Source organism: Rhizophagus irregularis, chromosome 32, assembly GCF_026210795.1.
Source record: "Rhizophagus irregularis chromosome 32, complete sequence".
Classification (NCBI taxonomy): domain Eukaryota; kingdom Fungi; phylum Glomeromycota; class Glomeromycetes; order Glomerales; family Glomeraceae; genus Rhizophagus; species Rhizophagus irregularis.
The window spans coordinates 962132-984107 of record NC_089460.1 but is presented as its reverse complement, the minus strand read 5'-3'; the positions used below and the strand labels follow the sequence as shown (position 1 = coordinate 984107).

Below are 21976 nucleotides of genomic sequence, written 5' to 3'. Positions count from 1 at the left end.
AAAATTTATGTAGTTATGATTTGCACAAACGTTGGATCTAGCCTGATTTGGCTGCTCAATCTACTAGGGTTTTATTGTCGGAACTCTCATTCAAGTCCGATCAATGACAATTGCTCGCGACTCGGAGTCCTGCTATTTTTTAATCACTCAAAATTAACAATCCAAGATTCAAGCTCTTTTAACGATTATAACGGTTATGGCGTCTCCAGCAACTACTCTACAATCCGCTCTCCTTCTTCAAAAGCAACTTAAAGGTAATCGTTATGAATAGTTCTTTAAAGTCAATCACAGACTATTTATTTATTCTTCCTATCTCCTATCTGTTTAATGAATCAGAACTATCAAAACATCCCGTAGAAGGGTTTTCGGCAGGACTTGTTGACAACGATAACATTTATGAGGTATAAAAGTTGCCATTTTGTTTTATTTGTTTTCTATTATTTTTTTTTTTAAAAAAAAAAAAAAATAGTTGAGCTAATTTTAAATTTTCCTTGTAAAGGTATGAGATTCTAAAGATTTTAGTTCTGTGTTAGCTACATATTTTAGCATTGTCTGATAATTTTATTATTAAAGTGGGAGATTATGATTATTGGCCCACCAGATACTTTATAGTAAGTGAACAAAATGATGATAATTTTATATCCGAATCATATTGCTAATTTGAATGATATTAATATCCTAATGATTCAACCTAAATAGTGAAGGTGGGTTTTTCAAAGCAAGGATGACGTTTCCAAAGGCAAGTAATAACAGATCAGATGAATTCTTTGATATAGCTGTAAATTTCTTGATAAATTAAACAATAAATTATATGTACCGATGATATTCATTGTTTAAATTAGGATTATCCATTGATGCCTCCAAAGCTGAGATTCATATCTGAAATGTGGCACCCGAATGGTATTTGAACAATCGATTGTTTAACAATAATTTACTACGTGCATATTAATAATAATTAATTTTATCACCGTAGTTTACCCTGATGGCGAAGTTTGTATTTCAATCTTGGTAAGAAATATATTAAATCCTTTCTTTTTTATCGTATATTCAATATATGCTTGGGATAATCTTATTCCTTTATTAGCACCCTCCTGGTGAAGATAAATATGGCTACGAGGATGCAGGTGAAAGATGGATGCCAGTGCATACAGTTGAGACCATTTTGTTGAGTGTTATCTCGATGCTTTCAACACCTAATGATGAATCTCCCGCAAATATCGAAGCTGCCGTAAGAATTTATTTAGATGTTTGACGTTCTATTTATGATAATAACTAATTCTTTTATTTTATCTTTCGTTTACAGAAAGACTGGCGTGAAGATTATCCGGCATTCAAGAAGAAAGTCCAACGTATAGTCCGAAGATCAGCTGATATGTTATAGTCGAGCAATAAATTAAAAGTTTATGTCCTTTCTTTATCTGTTAGACAACATAATTGTTTCATTTAATCATCTATAGTTTTTAATTCTCGTGTTAATTTAAGTATGAAACTTACTTTGGAACTTAAGTGAGGAATGAGGGTTTAAGATTCAATAAATCTTTTTATTCTAAGTGAAAACTAACCTTATACTGTAATTGAATTTTTGTATTTATTAAATTATTTACTTTCATAAAGTGTAACTTGCTGCTATCCGTTTTGTGTCGAAATTTACAATCAAGACCATATTTTGATGTTGCAAATTTTGTTACTCGTTAAACTCAAAAGAAAGTTGGTAGAAAAATGTCAATGCTTTGAATTTATATAAAGATACTATCGCATAAACTCCGCTTGAATGTGTTTATGTTTTATTGCCTCGAAAACGCGTCCGCATATCAAGCTAAAGTAATTACGGGTAAATATATTATATTGATAGAAAAATAAAGTAATTCGAAAAATTAACATACCAGACCCCTTCGGCATTCAAAGAGACTCTTTCGGATGCTTTGACATTCTTTGGGAACATCTTCGGCATGTTCTGGCTGTAAACATTCTTAAGGGAAAAAAACTCGAAGTAAGAAAAATCGAAACATTTTTTTAGGACCTGAACGCATTATTTTTATATTGTATTCTATTATGAACGATATTTCACCTTTGACAGTATGCCGTTTTATAAGAACACAGTCAGATTTAAGCATACAATTAACAAGTTCTTGGCGCAACTCTTTACAAGAAGGCATGTTTTTTTAAAAAAGATAAAAATTTTGGTCACAAGACTTTCCTCGCATAGTAAGATTATCTTGAAATGTATGTATAACGCAACCTTTCCTGATATAAATACTCAAAGGTCAACCCCACCAAATACATATCTATTTTTCACACGAAAATAAAAACAACGCTCAAAATGATGGTATAGTAAAGGTTTACTCTTGTATTTATTTTCTCTGAAACATAAGAATGAATTCTTGAAACGTATATTCACTTGAATATGTTTCTTTTATTAGGAAATGTTGTTTGGTCGTCAAAAGACTCCGGCTGAAATGCTGCGGCAACATCAACGTTCTCTTCAAAAAGCGCAGCGTGAAATGGATCGTGAAAAGACAAAACTTGACGCATCCGAAAAAAAATTGATAGCGGATATAAAAAAAGCAGCCAAGGCAAACCAAATGGTATGTTACCGGCAGAATTTCGAATTCAACTCCAAATTTTAGGAAATTAATGAACAATTTCATCATATTATTGTTATATTATAAAGCGAATTACTAAATAGTTTTTTACAAATAGAGCGCATGTAAAATTATGGCTAAAGATCTTGTTAGAACTCGACGATACTCTCAAAAGTTTCAAGCAATGAAAACTCAACTTCAAGCTGTTTCATTGCGAATTCAAGTACTTAATTATTCCAATAAATTTGTAAAATTATTTATTACAATATTTATAAATATCTTGTTATTTACAGACTCTAAGATCTAACCAACAAATGTCTGAAGCTATGAAAGGAGCAACAAAGGTAAGTTGTACGAAAGGAAATTTTCTTAGGTAATTTTACCAATCATATTTTTAAAAAATACATTAGGCTATGAAATCTATGAATCGACAAATGAATCTACCAGCAATGCAAAAAATTATGTCAGAATTTGAGAAAGAATCTGAGATTATGGATATGAAAGAAGATATGATGAATGATGTTATTGATGACACCATGGCAGAAGAGAATGATGAAGAAGAAAGCGATGAGATTGTGAATCAGGTTCTGGATGAGATTGGTATTAGTTTGGATCAATCGGTACGTTGCAAAGTTTATTTCCAAGGAGTTATTTCATTATTCTATACTCAATATTTTATTTTAAAATATTAGCTGGTAGATACTCCAAATTCAATTGAAAGAGTATCACAAAAAGAAAAAATTCTACAAGCTGAGGAAATGGAATCTAGTAATGATGCAGCCTTGCAGGCAAGGCTGGATAATTTACGTAGAGAATAAGGTTTAATAATTTAGTAATTTTCATAATTCATTATATAATATACTTTGATAACTCTGATTTATTAAGCAATCACCCTTTACAGCTTATTTTTAAAATTTGTATTTATTTTCCAATAATCTCTAAATTTACTTTTATTTGTAATTATGTTAAAAATTTCTAATTCATAAGAAATCAAATAGAGTTGCAATATAATGATTTTAATTTTAAATTGAATTCTAGTATATTAAGTAATTATTGTAAATTTGAAAACATTTTTGTAATTTTTATTAAGTTCATTTGATATTATTCCATTTGATATTATTCCATTTATAATAAATCATTTATTAAATTCTTTGAAATTACATTTATAATTTCATAAATCTAATAATAGATATATAAAATAAATATATTATTTAATTTAAGAATTTTTTTTTTTTTTTAGGATTTTTAATTCAGTCAGAAAGTAAAAGCAAGCTCAACTTACATTTAAAGGTTGGATGTGATTAAACCCAAGTGAAGTACCAACAATCACCTAATAGGCAGATCCAACTGATTAATAGACTTTAGTTCCTAGTATTTAATTAGGATTTTTGACCTGTTCAATATGTATTGTATTAAAACTTGTCTCTTCAAAATCTTAATAAAGAATTATATGTGCTGCAGCAAAAAAAAAATAATTTAATATATCAAAATGATATCATACTAAAGATATTACTTGATAAAATATTAAATCAATATCATTTTGATATTATTATATTAATAATAATTTTTTTTAAAAAAAATATAAAATAAATACAATATCAATATAATATAAAATAATATCATAAAATATTACTTTATAAATATTAAAGTGATAATTTTACTGAATTCTTCTAAAATTTAAGCAATATTAAATCAATATATTTTGTAATAATATTATAACTACATCAGTAAATTAAATGCATGTAAAACAGTACATTGTTCTATGTCAACACAGATTAATGTAAAATTATATGAATCTGTGAAGATAATACAGAATAATACGTTAAATCAGTTTGTAACATTGCATAAAAAATTGCTATAAATAATATAATATTTTATTATTTTATTTACTACTTTATACGATAATTTTATATTATTATATTATATTATAATAATTCAAATTTTCTGTCAGTTTTACCATATTTTCCAAATTTTATTATTCATCAGGAAGTTTTGGGTAGGTGTATAAATATATTGAATAACACCATATGTTGTTTAATGCTAAAAAGTATTGAATAACGAACCCTTTGTAAACTAACCCATTTAAAAATGTTTAAAAACATGTAAAATAACACCCATTTAAATGTAAAACTACATATAATAAAATAATAACTGAATCGTTTAAAAATGTGTATAACAATCACTGATTAGAATAGTTCATTTTGGCAAAATTTTAAATTGCTGAATGTTGGATAAAATTTGGTCTAACCTTAGCCGATCAGTACCAAAAAAATTGGCAACTAATTTTATAGGTGATTTGCACTGTAATACCTGCTACTTATCAATAAATCGATCACTAAAATTGGCAATAAATCAGTAAAATCAAATTGATGATTATTAATAAACCTAATAATTATTACTGATTTTTGTACATTTAGCTGATTTTAATTTTAGATCATCGCGTATGCGGAAAATATTATTCATCGCTTATATATGATCATGTGATCTATTACATGTGATATCGTACAATACTTTATTAAAATATTACATATTATAAAATACAATTAAAATCGCTATAGTATATAAATTAGCTATTCCTTTTATTAGGGTATTTAGAAGTATAATGTCCCATTTTATGACATAAATCACATTTACGTCTATTAACATTATCATCATTATCATTTACATTACCATCCATCTTGTACACATTTTCTTTTTGATTCACTTTGTTTTTTTCTTCATTATAAGTCTTAAATCGTTTAGTATTAGGTCTACCTTTGTTCTTTACCTTGATGTTTTATTGGATCTATAATATCATTTACATCATAAACACGCCCATCAGATAACTTCATCTCATTATCCAAATTTATATTATCATTAAGAACGACATTTCTTCTTTCTGATTGTAACCTGTCATTTGCTTTTGTTCTTTTTCATGAATAGTATAAGCTAATAAAATATCGTCCAAATTCTTTTGGTCATTATCTTTCAATGAATAATCCAAAGCTCGTTTGAAATGTCCTATAAGTCTACTATATTCAATTTTTTTTGTATATGTTGCCAAATCTGAACTTCTTGAATGTTATTATGATGCCTTGGAATGAAATTCAGTTTCTGAATATCATTAACTTGAATCTGATTTAAACTTTTAGATGATTTACCAATAAATAATGGCTCATCAAAAATGGAGTCAATACAATTCCAGACACTATCATGAAGCCATCTTATTGGCATTAACTATATGAAATAAAGCATTTGAATTCTCAATCATAAATTTAAAATAATAATGGTGACATACAATTCCATGTGAAACTAATAACAAACATGTACATAAATGAGTTCTGTTATTGAAGATTAAAATATGCTGATATGAGGTTAGTGCATATAAGGAATAAGCTCATATACTTGAGTTGATTTTCTTAAAACAGAACTAATTAAAGCCTTTAAATATATTTGCCGAAAGTCATAATAATCTTCAATATTTTCAATTTTCTCTTTATTTTGATTACTCATATCCTAAAGATGTAAAAAATATCATCAATAAACTTAATAAAGTTCTAAACACAAATACAAAACACATCAAACACATCTTACTATTTGATTATCATTAGAATTGGCATTATATTTATTAAATTCGTCCTGATCCTAAAATAATTAAAACAATAAATTTAATTAAAAAACTCTTATCCTAATTCGGTAATCCCTAATCCCTAATACCTAACCCCTAACCCCTAATCCCTAATCCTAACCCTAACTTCTAATTCTAAACTAATTCCTTATCCTAATTTCACTAACAAATCATTTCTTACCAATTGATCATCAATAAATTCAAAGGCCTCGTTAAGGGGTAGTTGTTCACATTTATAAAGCACTGATTCACACATTTGTTTATAGATTTCTTGAACAATTCGTGGTGAAAAGTATTTTTTGATAGCACTATTAATATTACTAAAGAAATTATTCACAACAAATGGTTGATAAAATGTTATTGATTTAAATTTCTATGCTAAAAAATCTTTATTCATTGATTCTTTTTACATCTGAGTAAGATTACTGGTAAAACTAGGGGGTTTTAGCAAGTTGGCGAAATGCCAAAATAGCAAAACTTTGCAGAAACTATATAAAAGTCTTATTAAATAGTTGGAGAAAAGCGAAACCTGACAAAATGCTGAAACTGCCAAATCTTACCAAAACTATAATAAAACTATAGTAAAATCTTAGCGAAACTAATCGTAGAATATTGGAGAGATTTAGGCAGGCAACCTTACATCCAAGAGTCCAAAACTTCAACTACATCAGCCATAATTAAAGTTGCCTGCCGAAACTCTACAGACTATTGTCAAAATGTTGAAACTAAAACCTGTCAAAATGCTGAAATGCCAAAATAGTTTTGACATGTCAAAATTGTCAAAACCTAAAAATATTACGTTTCACATAATAACTTGGCATCCAATGATCGTAGAAAGATGCACCATAGTTCGTTAAAATCGTTTCATAATGATGAGTCGAATGGTAGTTAGATCATCTTTCTACGATCACTGGATACCGAGATATTGAGCGAAATATCAAAAATTGGCATTTTGTATTTTGTGATACTGCGCCATTTGACGTTTTACCTATTATCTCAGCATCCAGTAATCGTAAAAAGATGCATCATAGCTCGTTGAAATCATCTCATAACAACGAGTCGAATGGTGGTTAAATCATCTTTTTACGATCACTGGATACTGAGATATTGAGCGAAACATCAAAAATCGGCATTTTGTATTTTGTGATACTGCACCATTTGACGTTTCACCTATTATCTCAGCATCCAGTGATCGTAAAAAGATAATTTAACCAAGGGTTGGTCAACCTATCTTAGTGGTTAAGTACGAGACCCTCATTAAGCTTCGAAGCGTGAGGTCGCAAGTTCGATTCCTATGACTACAGAAATAAAAAGAATTTTACTGCGGACGCTACAACTAATAGCATGAAGGTACAGGGATTAGCGTAGTTGGACTGCATCATGGTGAATTAGTGTGTACAGTTAGACCACACATTTCAATCCGGGGAATCGTAAGGTGTTTCTAACGTTCCCTATGAGGCCATTTGGTATGTGCGCGTCGCTGTCCTGAGTCGGCTACTATACTTTGGGGGGACTTCTGTCCGGTGAATTCGACACGATACCGCTTGGGGTCAGTAATGGCTAGATGGTCATCCTAGATGGTAAAGCTAAGGGTGCAATGTCTTAGTGGTAGTTAGACCTTCTGTTAGGTCTTAGACCAACCAAGGTGTTTGTGCACAGAACAGGTAGTATGGTTATGGGGTTCGATTCCCTACTCTTTGGGTCCTGGTTAGTGATCCCTGGTGGTTGATACCCACCATAAGGGGTGATCCTGGACAGATGCCTGCACTTTCTGTCTGAAGAATACTACAAAAGATACTACTTGCGGGTGAAACAACTGTATTATCAGTGCTAAGTAATCACAGGCTGTAGTGGCCTTTGAATGAAACTTAGTACCTAAAATGGTGGTATGGAAGGGTACTAGATGGTTGATGTTACCTGTCGAAAATCCTCAATGAAAGTAGGTGCTCTCTAAAGGTCGTAAAATAATTGAGTACCAGTATCATGCAATGGATTAGTTAAGGATGAGTAGGCGGCGTGTACCTAGCTTCAGATCAGCCTAAAATGGCCCAATGGGGAATGTCTTCAATAGTGGTGCTGTTACCTGAGGAATTAAGTACTCGGTATAATGGTTGCCCATGGAGATGATAGGACACAGACCCGAGATTAGTCTTATAAGAGGCAATGGGTGGTCTGGCCGTAAACACTAGCAAAGTAAAAAGATAATTTAACTACCATTTGACTCATCGTTATGAGACAATTCCAACGAGCTATGGTGCATCTTTCTACGATCATTGGATGCCCAGTTATTATGTGAACCGTCAAATGATGCAGTATCGCAAAATACAAAATGCCGATTTTTGACATTTTGCTTAATATTTTGGCATCCAGTGATCGTAAAAAGATGTACCATAGCTCGTTGGAATCGTCTCATACCAACGAGTCGAATGGTGGTTAAATCATCTTTCTACGATCACTGGATACCGAGATATTGAGCAAAACGTCAAAAATCAGCATTTTGTATTTTACGATACTGCACTGTTTGACATTTCGCCTATTATCTCAGCATCCAGTGATCGTAAAAGATGATTTAAGAGGGTTGGTCACCCTATCTCGGTGGTTAGTCACTAAGACCCTCATTAAGCCTAAGTATGGTGAGGTTGCAGGTTTGATTTCCATGACCACGGAAATAAAAGAATTTTACTGCGGACGCTACAACCAATAGCGTGAAGGTACAGGGATTAGCGTAGTTGGACTGCATCATGGTGAATTAGTGTGTACGGTTAGGCTGCACATTTCAACTAAGGGTCATGGTGTCCTTCTAACGTTTTCTATGAGGCCATTGGCATGTGCGCCGTCCTGTCCTTGAGGTCACTACTATACCTTAGGGGGGACTTCCTGTCCGGGTAATCACTCTACAATACCACTTGAGGTCAGTAATGGCTAGATGGTCGTTCTAAATGGTAAAGCTGAGGGTGCAATGTCTTAGTGGTAGTTAGACCTTCTGTTAGGTCTTAGACTAACCAAGGTGTTCGTGCACAGAACAGGTAGCATGGTTATGGGGTTCGATTCCCTACTCTTTGGATCCTGGTTGGTGATCCCTGGTGGTTGATGCGCCATAAGGGGTGATCCTGAACAGATGCCTGCTACTTCCTGTCCAAATGGTCACTACAAAGTATACCACTTGGGGTAAACAACTGTACTATCGGTGCTAAGTAATCGCAGGGTACTAGATGGTTGATGCTACCTGTTGAAAGTCCTTCATGAAAGTAGATGCTCTCTAAAGGTCGTAAAAATAAATTGAGTACTAGTATCATGCAATAGATTAAGGATGAGTAGGCGGCGTGTACCTAGCTTCAGATCAGTCTAAAATTGCCCGATGGGGATGTCTTCTATAGTGGTGCTGTTGCCTAAGGAATTAAGTACTCGGTATAATGGTTGCTCAGTGAAGATGATAGGACACAGACCCGAGATTAGTCTCATAAGAGGCAATAGGTGGTTGAGTATGGTGAGGTCGCAAGTTCGATTCTCATGACCACAGAAATAAAAAGAATTTTACTGCGGACGCTACAACCAATAGCGTGAAGGTACAGGGATTAGTGTAGTTGGACTGCATCATGGTGAATTAGTGTGTACAGTTAGGCTGCACATTTCAACTAAGAGTCATGGTGTCTTTCTAACGTTTCCTATGAGGCTATTGGCATGTGCGCAGTCCTGTAGTTAGACTTTCTGTTAGGTCTTAGACCAACCAAGGTGTTTGTGCACAGAACAGATAGCATGGTTATGGGGGTTCAATTCCCTACTCTTTGGGTCCTGGTTAGTGATCACTGGTGATTGATACCCGCCATGCAGGTGACTGAACGATATGCCTACTACTTCCCGTCCGAGTTAGTATATATACCACTTTGGTAAACAACTGTACTATCGGTGCTAGGTAATCGCAGGCTGTAGTGGCCTTTGAGTGAGACCTTGTACCTAAATGGTGGTATGGAAAAGTACTAGATGGTTAATGCTACCTATCGAAAGTCCTTCATGAAAGTAAATGCTTTAAAAGGTTGTAAAATAAATTGAGTACCAATATCATACAATGGGTTTAAGGATGAGTAGGCGGTGTATTCCACAGATCGGCGCTTAAATGTAGCCCGATGGGGAATGTCTTCATACAGTATATGGTGCTATCTACTTGAGGCAAAATAAGTACTCAGTGGTATGATTACCCCTTGGGGATGATAGGATATTAGTCCGATGATGCTCCATAAGAAGTAGAAAAAGACTTGGCCGTAAAACTCTAGCAAAGTAAAAAGATGATTTAACCACCATTCAACTCGTCATTATGAGACGATTCCAATGAGCTATGGTGCATCTTTCTACAATCATTAGATGCCAAGTTATTAAGTAAAACGTCAAATAGCGCAGTATCATAAAATACAAAATGCCGATTTTTGATGTTTTGCTTAATATCTTGGCATCTAGTGATCATAAAAAGATGATTTAAAGGGTTGATCACCCTTTCTCAGTGGTAAGTGACTGAGACCCTCATTAAGCCTGAGTATAGTGCGTGTCAGGTCGCAGGTTCAATTCCACTAATCACGGAAATTAAACGAATTTTACTGCAGATGCTACAACCAATAGCATGAAGGTATAGGGATTAGCGTAGTTGAACTGCATCATGGTGAATTAGTGTGTACAGTTAGGCTGCACATTTCAACTAAGGGTCATGGTGTTTTTGGGTCCCTGATTGATTTGATCCCTGGATGGCCGATACCCACCATACTCGCTTTACTTTCTCGTCTGAATGACTGCCAAAGTATACCACTTACGATAAACAACTGTACTATCAGTGCTTGTGAAGGTAGACTGTAGTGGTCTTTGATGCAAGATTCCTCGTACCTAAAATGGTGGTATGGAAGGGTACTAGATGGTTGATGTTACCTGTTGAAAGTCCTCCATGAAAGTAGGTGCTCTCTAAAGGTCGTAAAATAAATTGAGTATGGTGGCTGTCACCTATAAACCACACTAATATTAAGTGACTTCAAATTTTTATAAATTGTAAATTGACTGATAAAATGATATAGCAACATGTACTGAACATTTCTATCGGATTATTTTATAGAATTTAATAAGAATTTTAATTAATATTATGGGTTAAAGTTGGATAATTTTAATAAGTAGCAATAATAAAAATATAAAATTTCGGACTAGTTTTCATGTAATTTTTATGGATTTTACAAAAATTCCATGAAAATCCATAAGAATTCCATGTAATATGACAAAAAAAAAATTTTGCCGCTTACGCAGCAATTAATATTTTGACAAAGTACTTTAAAACATAAGTTACACAATATAAATAAATAAATTTCAAAATTTCGGACTATTGTTGTTTATAGGTGACAGCTACCATACCAGTATCATACAATGGGTTTAAGGACAAGTAGGCGGTGTATTTCTAGCTTCAGATCAGCCTTAAATGTGGCCCAATGGGGGATGTCCTCATATATGGTACTGTCTGCTTGAGGAAAAATAAGTACTCAGTAGTATGGTTACCTCTTGAGGATGATAGGATACTAGTCCGATGATGCTTCATAAGAAGTAAAGGGAGACTTGGCCGTAAAACTATAGCAAAATAAAAAGATGATTTAATTACCATTTGACTCGTCATTATGAGACGATTTCAACGAGCTATGGTGCATCATTCTACGATCATTAGATGCCAAGTTATTATGTGAAACGTAATATTTTTAGGTTTTGACAATTTCGACAATTTCAACATGCTGAAACTCCCTAATTTCGGCAGGCAACTTTAGCCATAGTTGAACTAGAAGAAATAGCTTTATAAACAATTGCATTAATTGATTCAACATGTTGTGTTGATTGCATTCTAACTGTAAATATTCGGCTTATAAATGCACGTACCCAAGAATGTCGTGTTGAGTAAATTGGATTATGCAAATACTCGTTACTATTAGGATAATTTTCCAATAGATTTTGAAATCATTGCTCAAAAACATCCAAACATAATGAGTTTTACATTTTCCAGAAATCATGAACAAATTGTTTAAAGTTTACAACTCCAAGTTTAGCTTTAAGTCGTTTTGGCAATTTTGAGATATATGCCAAATACAATGAATGTGATAGGTATTTTTATATACATTTCTATATGCAGCATCTATAACTGGATCCATACCAATTAAAATAACCTTTGGTTTAGATCCTGTTGCGTCCAATGTCTATTGTAGGGCCCACTCATTACAGGACCCCCAAAAATACATATGGAGGTTATAAATGATCGGCAAGATTTTGGCTTAAAATAAGCAACTTTTCAGGGCTGGAATTATGATAATGCTGGCCAGTATCAAAACGGACAATAAAATTTAGGCTGGCACTATCTAAAAAAAGGCAAGATTTTTATGAAAATTTTAGTTCTTTTTAAGCAAACTCAAATATAATCTTTTTATGTATTTTTTGAGATCTTCTCATAACTCTCCTGTGTTTCATCATTTAAAAAGGCTTGAACTCCCAAACATGATTTTCCATCATTATCAACTAGTATAAATAAAGACAGTGGATAATTGTACTTATTAGTTTTTGAAGTGTTATCGTATAAAATAACATCTGAGTAACGAGACCATAAATCAATTTGATTTGCCGTCATTCAAAATATGCCACACAATCTGTTACTATCAACATTAATTAATGGCTGTACAAACATCATTGGCTCTTCCTTTTGTTGTTTGAGAAGAAATTTTAATAAGACAGATGCATCTGAACCAGAAATCTGTTTTTCGCGTTTAATCTTTTGAATGGCATTTGATATATCTTGAGTAAAAAAGATCTGGTTGGGAAATAATGGTTGTAACAAGTTTCTTATAGTGTAAGCATCATATCGTTCATATATAACTGCACATTCAATTTCCTTCATTACAGATTGATCAAACCTTTGAAATTTTGCAGCAAATCTTATATTATCAGCAAGTAGTTCGTGATTATGTTCAGATTGTATGAAGGTAATGCATACAAAATTATTGCTTTCTGGTTTGCTTAAATTAATATACCATTTGCAATCCATCTTTTTATATTCTTTGTTGCGTTGCTAGTCAATTGGTTTTAATTTCTTAGGCTTGTATTTTCCAGCATACTCACAAGTAAATATTCTTTTTCTTACAGTTCGATCAGTGGTATTGGATGACTGTATTTTACTATATTCAACTCAATACTGATTAATAATAAAACCTTTCTGTCTTCCATTCTCTTTTATATAATATTCAGCGATATTTCAAAAACTAAAACGTGAACTAACAACTAATTCTACAGGTTGAGTTAATAAAGGATATTTAGATACATTAAAGTTTTCTAATTCTGAACCTATAACAGATCCCATAGGAAGGACAGTCATATCAAAGTCTTCCAGACCTATATAAAATTACATTAATTCATATGTTTATAACCACAAATGTAAAACATATATTATACTAACTTTCATTAGTTTTTTGTTTTTATCTTCATTCAAAGTAAAATCGTCATCTGTATGATAAAAAGTTGAAAAAGTATTATTCCAAGTGACTTTCAATGACAAAATTTAAAGCAAAAAATTTAATATTTACAGTAACGAAAACTGGCCATTTTTTTTTTATTTTTGTGGCTTTGTGCGAAAAAAAAGGAGAGGACAAACAATTGTTACTAAAAAAATAAGCTTATTAATCATATAGTATTACATCATTTTTAAATCATAGATTTACATCAATTACATCATTTGAAAAAATAAAAATCACATGATATATTAGGATGCGATGATATTACATGTGCGATATATAAATTATCTCTTAATTTTATAATAACAATTTATTGATTAAATTTTATTAATTTATTTTATTAAAAATTACATATTAATTGCCGATCTGCATGTGATCGATAGAATTTACATAGTAAAATGCGGCGTTATGTTAATTAATAAAAAAAAATGCCGTTTGAAATCTCTGTTTTCCCAAGAAACAACAACGTCAAATACATATATAACTCCCAAAAAACTTGTTGCAACTGGTGCTATTATATCAGAACTTCATTATTATGTCCATATTTATATGACTTGTTTATTATTTTTTAAGAAAAAAATTCAAGATAACTATTTCTATTTTGAAATTATGCTAAAACTTAATAAAAGTCCTTTTATTATTCATATATTTCATTATATTCATATTTTTTATAAACTGGACATATTTGTGAAAGAAAAAGAGATATAAAAGTGCGTAGTGTTATTAAAAATGTAATAGTTGACAGAAATAATAATCAAAAAAAGTTTTATAAGCGTCAAAGAAAAGTTAAAGAGTTTATACCATAGAAGTAAAATAGTAGTAAATACTATGAAATCTCTATTTCCTACATATAAAACTTTATAAACTGCAAAGAAAAAAAACTTTTTATAAAAAAATTTTTTTTTTCTAAGATCTTAAACGTATATTGCAGGTGTTAAATTACGCAATTGTATAACAATATGGTTGAATTTTGTTTGATATAAAAACATGATCGACATGGCTTATATATAAATGTTGCGCTGCATTTTATTATATAAATTCTATCGATCACATGTGGATCAGCAATTAAATTATTATTTATCTATTATTTATATACATCATTTACCTATAATTTTCACCTAACCTGATAAAAGTCTGAAAACAACCTACCAATGCAAAAAAAAAAGAACAGTAACCCATTTTTTAAATAAAAAATTGGGTTTGTAAAAAATTTACCTGATCTGATAAAATTCAAAGGGGAAACTTACAAAAAAAGTAAAGAAATGGTTGGTCAACTAAGTTTTAAAAATTTTAAAACTTTACCTAAAATATTGGTATCCACATTAGAACCGATTTTCTTTACTAAAAGTATAATAAAAAAATGTTTTTTTAATATAAAACATTTTTTTTTAAAGAAGTTTTAAAAATTTTTGAAACTTTGCTTAAAATATCAGTATTTATGTTGGAACTGATTTCCTATAAAAAAAATATATAAAATCATTTTTTAGCTAAAAAAGTTTTTTTTAAGTAAATTTCAAAAATCTATCAAAACTTTATCTAAGGAAACAATTGATACTTTACAAAAGAAAATAAAAAAATTGTTAATATAACATTTTTTTTAATAATTTCAAATTTTTTTTTAAAACTAACCTATGGGATTTGGTATTCAAGTTAAAACCATTTCCTTACAATAAAATAATAAAAAAATTAATAAACATTTTTTAAATAGTTTCAATTTTTTTTCAAACTAACCTATAGGATTCAGTATTTAAGTTAGAACTATTTTCCTATAATAAAATAATAAAAAAATGTTAATAAACATTTTTTTTAAATAGTTTCAAAAATTTTTTTAAAACTAACTTATGGGATTTGATAGGACCCGGACATCTCTTATAGAACTCACAACTGACTTTTTGCCAAAAAAAAACCAAATTTGCTTTTTTTTTATTTTCTGTTTTTTGCGATTATCTTAGTATCCAGTAATCTGATTTATGCAGATTTTTTTTATTTTGTAGAGCTTGATGAGAGCTACAAAACAAAAAAAAAAGTTCATACAAATTGAACTACTGGATGCCGAGATAATTGCAAAAAACTGATTTTTTTTTGTGAAATTTAGGTCAATTTGCGAAAAAGTTACCACTGAGTTGTATATGTAATGTCCAGGATCCTGATTTAATATCCAAGTCAGAACTGTTTTCTTACAATAAAATAATAAAAAAAAACTTTAATAAACATTTTTTAAATAGTCTTGATTTTTTTTGAAACTAACTTATGAAATTCAGTATCCAAGTCAGAACTGTTTTCCTACAATAAAATAATAAAAAAAAAATGGTAATAAATGTTTTTTTTAATAGTTTTGAATTTTTTTCAAAACTTATTAATAGGATTTGGTATTCAAGTCAGAACTGTTTTCCTACAATAAAATAATAAAAAAAACGTTAAAAAATCAATATTTTTTAATAAAGTTTCAAAACTCTTTCAAAACTTACCTAGAATATCAGTACTCATGTTGGAACTGATTTTCTTTACAAAAAAAAAATAAAAAGAAACATTTTTTAGTTAAAAAATGTTTTTTTTAATAGTTTTAATTTTTTTTTCAAAATTTACCTTTGAAATTCAGTATCCATGCTGGAATTAATATTCCCACAAAAAAATAAAAAAAACGTTAAAATTAATATTTTTTATTATTAAAATTTTAAAATTTTTTAAAACTTAACTTTGGAATTTGGTATCTATGCTAAAACTAATATTCCTACAAAAAAAATAAAAAGCCATTAAAAATTAATGTTTTTTATATTTAAGTTTTAAAATTTTTTTAAAACTTATTTTTGGAATTCAGTATCTATACCAAATTTGATATCAGGATCCCGCCTACTATTAAGATAGGTCACCTTGTGATCTAAGGTAAGGTTTACATATAAAACTCTTTGAAGATCCTACTATAAAAGGAAATTTTATGTTACATTGTTATGATTTTTTTTCCTTTTTAGTTAATTAACCAATAGAATTTAAGCAAATCCTAAGGTAAGGTTTCATATGAAAGTGAAATTTCTACTGGTAACATATCTTAGTAGTAGACGGGGTTCTCTGATATCCCTATATAAAAAATAGTAAAAAAAAATGTTTTTAATATAAAAATGTTTTATTAAAGAAAGGTTTAAAATTCTTTTTTTGAAATTTATCTTTAGAATTTGGTATTTATGCTAAAACGATATCCTTATAATTAAATATAAAAAAAAAACATTAAAATAAATATTTTTTTTAAGAAATTTTGAAAATATTGCATTCATGTTGAAGCTGATTTCCTATATAAAATAAAAAAAATTTTATTAAAAAAGTTTCAAAACTTTAGTTTTGAAACTTTATCTAGGAAAATGATATCCATACCAAAACTGAATTTCTAAATAAAAATAATAAAAAAAAAATGTTTTTTATTAAAAATATTTATTAAAAACATATTCGCTGATTTGCAGAATTTGCCAATCATCAGTTATGTGGCATAGTACTGATTAAAATCGATCAAAACCCGTTCTTACGTAAGAAAAAATGTCAAAAAATATATAAAAAAACTTTTAAGATCTCTCCCAAAATATTTACCTCTTTAACCTGAAGCCAGTAAAAGGAGTTTCTAAAAAAAAGGAAAAAAATATTATAAAGTTAGTTTATTAAAAATATAAAAGAAAAACTTTACAAAATTCAGAATATTTAATAATTTAATGAAAAAAAATCAACTGAAAAATAATCAATAATAAATATCAAATAGATTTTAATTAAACAACTAATCAATATATAATCTAAATTTGCTAAAATATCGTTATTAATATCTAGAGTTATTTATTTATTGAAAGATTTTTTTGAATAATTTTGCTTTCTAAATAAATTTTTTCTATAAGGGGCGTGCCAGAAATCACGTAATTTTGAGGGTGGGTAGGGGTCAGGTCCTGCAATCACGTTGATATAATCACGTGATATACCCAATAATGTAATTTTATTGGTAAATTTCTTATATATACCATCAGTATATTTTTACGCTACAGATCCTTAAAGAATCCTTATTCTGGATCTTTGATTTGAAATTTTATAGATTTATATTATAAAATAATAATAATAATTCATATTTTTTATTTATTTATTCTATTTATTTTTATTTTAATATTTATTTCATATATATTTGTTATTAATGTTATTAATGTATTATAAAGTTATTTATTAATAAATATATTTTAAAAATTTAATATGAAGTGTTTCTTTCCGAAACTATTAAACTATAAAAAATAAATCAATATTATTATAAATCTAAAATAAAAAAAAAATTCTTTTTTTTCATTACAAAATTAGTGATCATCAGTTACTGCACCACCTGAAATGATAATAATTCGGTTTAAAAAATTATCCATAAAACTGCAGTGTGATTTACATCTCATTTAAGTTTACCAATCATATGTTAAAATTAAAAATAAAGTTCAAAGCACAACGCATAATGACATAATTTTTTTTTATTTCATACAAGAAACAATGAACTGTTCAATAATTTCAATAATTACAAACTTAATTATTACAAACTATTATTCTCTATCCGACTGAACTTCACGAACATTCTGTTCAATTTCTTGCTATGGGTTTCTTTGAATAATATCTTCAGCAATATTAAAGTTTAATGGAATAACTACACATTCCATTTCCGTTTCGTTAGCCGTTCATTTTGAATTTCTTTTTTGTTGAGTACGACGTTTATTATAATGTGAGTGTATATTGCGCTTATGTTCCTTTACAAACTTGAGAGTCAGAAAATATTTGCTGCATACATCATAACACAAATGCTGATGTAATTTGTGTGGAATTGACGGCAATAACGATTATATTCAAGGATTTTAAGTTTATCATGATATTGAAGTGCATGAATTGGATTAATAAAATGTCCATCTTTTCCTTTGGTAGTTGGAGGAAGAAATCCATTGTTTTCATCTAAGAGTATTACTGCATCTGGAGCTCTGTATTCACTGCAATACTCTCGGTTCTTACATTTTTTTATATCCAGTGAATAGCGGCAAAGTTGTGTATGTTCTTCTATCCATTCCCATAATATTGAAGGTTCAGGTTCATCAAATGGATTTCTCTCCTGATCAACATATTCTACTGTAACAGATTTTCCATGTATATCATTTCATTTCCATATATCGCACAATTTTTTTCCTGAATATTCAAAATTTCGTCTGGCTAACTCTTCATCTATCACATTTCCTTGACTATTTAAATGTGGCCCAAATTCCTCTATAGGTAAAGTGATACTAGCGAGTTTTTCAGATAAAGAAACCATGCTTCACTCTACTGGATTATATGCACTTTGACCTGAGGCATGAGTACGAACAGTTAGGTAATCTAAATCAAGAGAATGAAAAAGGTGAGCATATTGAATAATGTTTTTCATATATTTTGGATTCTCGTCAGGTCCACCATCAACAAGAAGAACCCAAATTGGTCTAACTTTATTTTCTTTTTTTAGAGTATTAGAAAAATTTTCATTTTTAACAGTACTTTCTAAATCCACGATGTGAGTTGCTGATGATGTTCCAATAAAATATTCTGGCCTAATGAATATGAAAAGTTGACCAGTTCGAAGTGTATTACTTGAATCAGCTGGATTAATAACTAAATAAATGGAAGGTATGAGTTTCATTTTTGAGCCTGTTAGAAAATCATGGTCTTCAACAGTTACGGGTTCATTAACAGATTGGATTGTTTTAAATGTACGGCCAACTGCAGGTATACCCAACCCAATCTTTACTTTATCATCTTGAGAGATGATAATTAACTCATCTGCAAATACTTCAGCAAATATTTTCGCTACTTTAATAGACGCTAAATAGTAGTGTTCATCAACATGTGATTTCATATCTGTTCATGCTACAGAGGTAAGACCAACTTTTGCTGGATAATGATGATGACGACGTGCAGCAAAAGTATTTTGATGGTGAGGTTGAAAATAAGTGAATAAGCATTGGCGAGATAAGTAGGTATTATACTTTTCTTCTAAAGTTTCACGTAAATGCTTTATTGTCCTTACTTTAATAACCACTTTTCTTCGTCTAGCATGGGTAGCTCCAAATTCAACACTATCATGAATCTTATCCCATAATTCTGGATCTTTCATAGTTGCAAATGGTCTTTTCAGAGTATTATATTGTTCAACAACTCCTTCTTCTAATAATTTTTTTTTTTGTTCTTAATTTTGATTGAGCTTCAGCATATCGTTTCAATTTACTTAATAATACACGTTGTTCTGATAAAGTATTTTGTTCTTCAATTATTTTAGTTTTTAACATAACTTTAATGATTCATCTGTGGTAATTTTTACCATTTGTTGACATTCCAATATGTTTTTTATGGCTGAATTAATTTTATTGGTCACGTTTTGTTGTAATCTAGCATTAGTTTGTATTATTGTAGTATCAATAAACTCATTAACAATCAGTCTTGGAGTAGTAATATTTTGCGGAATGGAAGTGTGTTTTTAAGTAGTAGGAGTAGAAGTAGGAGTAGAAGTAGAAGCAGTAGGAGTATGATGTGATAAAAAAAAATTTTGATGAGAATGAATAGTAGGAGTTATAGTATTATAATATTCATGGATTTTATTTTCAATAAAAGAAGTATCCTGTTTTCTAACTTCTTTCCAAGCAGTTATACAGGACCCCGAACAATACTGATATAGGTAAGGTCCAGGAAAAAAAATTTACTATTAGCTGTACGCAGCACTTTTGACTATGATCAGTATGCATTTATAGCTCCTAACCCCTGAAATTTTTACAAAATACATATTCTAATCCTCTAACTTCAAGTCAGTTTTTAAAATTTTAATTGGCTCTTTTATTAATTTTATCAGTACATTTCATTAAGATTTTTCAATCATCTTTTCAATAATTCCTTCTCTTCCGAAATAATCAAAATAATATTTTTTCATTATCTACTAATCTTACTAATCTTAAAATATTACCAATAGAAATTTCTGATGCCTCTGAACGTGCTACATGTCTATTTAAATAATTTACTTCATATCTGCGGTTTAATTTGATCTTTCCTACATATACATTCTACTTTTTTTTGCATTAATAATATGAGCAACATATTTATGTTTAGCCAATCGCTCTTTACTATATTTCTAATGAAACATTATGTATGCAATACAGAAAAGATTTTTTTTTCGAAAAAAAAATCCAAAAATGTACCAACAATAAGCAAATCCGACATCTTACCATCCTAAAATCCAATCAAAATTACGCAAAATCAAATTCTAACCTTATCAAAATTTTTCGATGATTGTACGCATTCCCAAATTCTAACATATTGATAGCCACTAATATGGTGACGCATCTTCAGCTCTTACCTATATTAGTATTGTTCAGGGTCCTAGTTATACATTCTTGCAATAATTTTTGACGATTTGGTTTCACATAGTGCTCTGAAATGAGTCGAGTTGACTCGCGAGTTGGTCGAGTCGAGTCGAGTCAAGTCGAGTTGAAAATTACAATCAAATCGAATCGATTCGAGTCGAGTTAATAATTTAATAAAATCGAGTCGAGTCGAGTTAAGCCGAATTAAACATAATTCCGGCCAAATTTATGGAATTTCCTTTTTTGGAAATTATGTTACACAAAATCCGAGACGAAAATTTTTTGAAAATTACAAAAATGGAATTTTGTGGAACGGCTATCGCCAAAAAAAGGAAATGATCGGCATAGCCGAATTAAAATCACGTGATTTAATTCAACTCGACTCGATTCAGTTTGACGGGCAAGTCGCTCGGCTGAAATCGAGTCGAGTTTATATTTTTATAATTTTAAGCATTCAGACTCGATTCGGAGCTCTAGTTTCGCAGGTCGAAAAGTGAAAAATCAGGGCACCAATCGGTCACCAATCAGGTAGCTGATTGGTGCCCGATTGGTGACCAATTTGTGCCCTGATAGATGCCTGATTTTTCACTTTTCGACCTGCGTTTTCAATCACAAAGATCAGCTTAGTTTATAATACGCATATGCATTACAAAATTCTTGATATTTATCTTGGGATTCATTATAAAAGAAGGTTTTATTAAATTTTGGCAGTTTTAAAAAACTTTGCATTTTTCAAAGAAAGAAATGACAATCAGATCAGATAAAAATTTTTTATAATTTATTTAATTAAGACAATCGGTTTCATTTTACAATTGTCCACAATTTTTTTTTTAGCCAATCAAATTTCTAATTAATCAAATAGTGATCACCTAGGGGGTGGGGGTCAGGTTTCTAATTGAGCGAAATCAGGTG

The 21976-nt window shown here is 29.9% G+C and overlaps 3 protein-coding genes across 6 annotated transcripts; 2 read left to right on the top strand and 1 right to left on the bottom strand.

Annotated features, from left to right (window-relative positions):
* The first annotated feature begins 80 nt into the window (after positions 1-80).
* On the top strand, positions 81-1629 carry OCT59_023011. Of its 3 annotated transcripts, none has more exons than XM_066150497.1 (8): positions 81-254; positions 337-499; positions 574-611; positions 700-739; positions 843-900; positions 974-1008; positions 1085-1228; positions 1304-1629. In XM_066150497.1, exons 3-8 carry the CDS (start codon positions 583-585, stop codon positions 1379-1381), a joined length of 384 nt encoding a protein of 127 aa, XP_066006523.1. In that variant the 5' UTR covers positions 81-254; positions 337-499; positions 574-582; the 3' UTR covers positions 1382-1629. The 3 variants fall into 3 exon arrangements, with proteins under 3 accessions (XP_066006523.1, XP_066006525.1, XP_066006524.1); XM_066150499.1 differs by having other exon boundaries at positions 337-401; positions 974-990; positions 1304-1615; XM_066150498.1 differs by having other exon boundaries at positions 337-401; positions 974-1228.
* On the bottom strand, positions 1523-2202 carry OCT59_023010 (uncharacterized protein). Its single transcript, XM_025320102.2, has 3 exons — positions 2069-2202; positions 1884-1969; positions 1523-1816 (listed from the first exon to the last, which is right to left on the bottom strand). Exons 1-3 carry the CDS (start codon positions 2154-2156, stop codon positions 1778-1780), a joined length of 213 nt encoding a protein of 70 aa, XP_025172119.1. The 5' UTR covers positions 2157-2202; the 3' UTR covers positions 1523-1777.
* An 81-nt stretch (positions 2203-2283) lies between these two features.
* On the top strand, positions 2284-3741 carry OCT59_023009 (uncharacterized protein). Of its 2 annotated transcripts, none has more exons than XM_025320101.2 (6): positions 2284-2326; positions 2421-2585; positions 2701-2805; positions 2876-2926; positions 2993-3202; positions 3275-3741. In XM_025320101.2, exons 1-6 carry the CDS (start codon positions 2321-2323, stop codon positions 3398-3400), a joined length of 663 nt encoding a protein of 220 aa, XP_025172118.1. In that variant the 5' UTR covers positions 2284-2320; the 3' UTR covers positions 3401-3741. The 2 variants fall into 2 exon arrangements, with proteins under 2 accessions (XP_025172118.1, XP_066006522.1); XM_066150496.1 differs by having other exon boundaries at positions 2284-2337.
* Positions 3742-21976: the final 18235 nt, after the last annotated feature.

Excerpts from the sequence above, each read along its gene's own strand:
- OCT59_023011 (XM_066150499.1), top strand. The coding sequence starts at position 197 with ATGGCGTCTCCAGCAACTACTCTACAATCCGCTCTCCTTCTTCAAAAG. Across the intron at positions 612-699 it reads GGCCCACCAGATACTTTATA|TGAAGGTGGGTTTTTCAAAG; the intron begins GTAAGTGAACAA and ends CAACCTAAATAG. Across the intron at positions 740-842 it reads CAAGGATGACGTTTCCAAAG|GATTATCCATTGATGCCTCC; the intron begins GCAAGTAATAAC and ends TGTTTAAATTAG.
- OCT59_023010 (XM_025320102.2), bottom strand. The coding sequence starts at position 2,156 with ATGCCTTCTTGTAAAGAGTTGCGCCAAGAACTTGTTAATTGTATGCTT. Across the intron at positions 1,970-2,068 it reads AAAACGGCATACTGTCAAAG|AATGTTTACAGCCAGAACAT; the intron begins GTGAAATATCGT and ends TTTTCCCTTAAG. Across the intron at positions 1,817-1,883 it reads TTGAATGCCGAAGGGGTCTG|CTTGATATGCGGACGCGTTT; the intron begins GTATGTTAATTT and ends TAATTACTTTAG.
- OCT59_023009 (XM_025320101.2), top strand. Across the intron at positions 2,586-2,700 it reads CAGCCAAGGCAAACCAAATG|AGCGCATGTAAAATTATGGC; the intron begins GTATGTTACCGG and ends TTTTACAAATAG. Across the intron at positions 2,806-2,875 it reads CTGTTTCATTGCGAATTCAA|ACTCTAAGATCTAACCAACA; the intron begins GTACTTAATTAT and ends TGTTATTTACAG.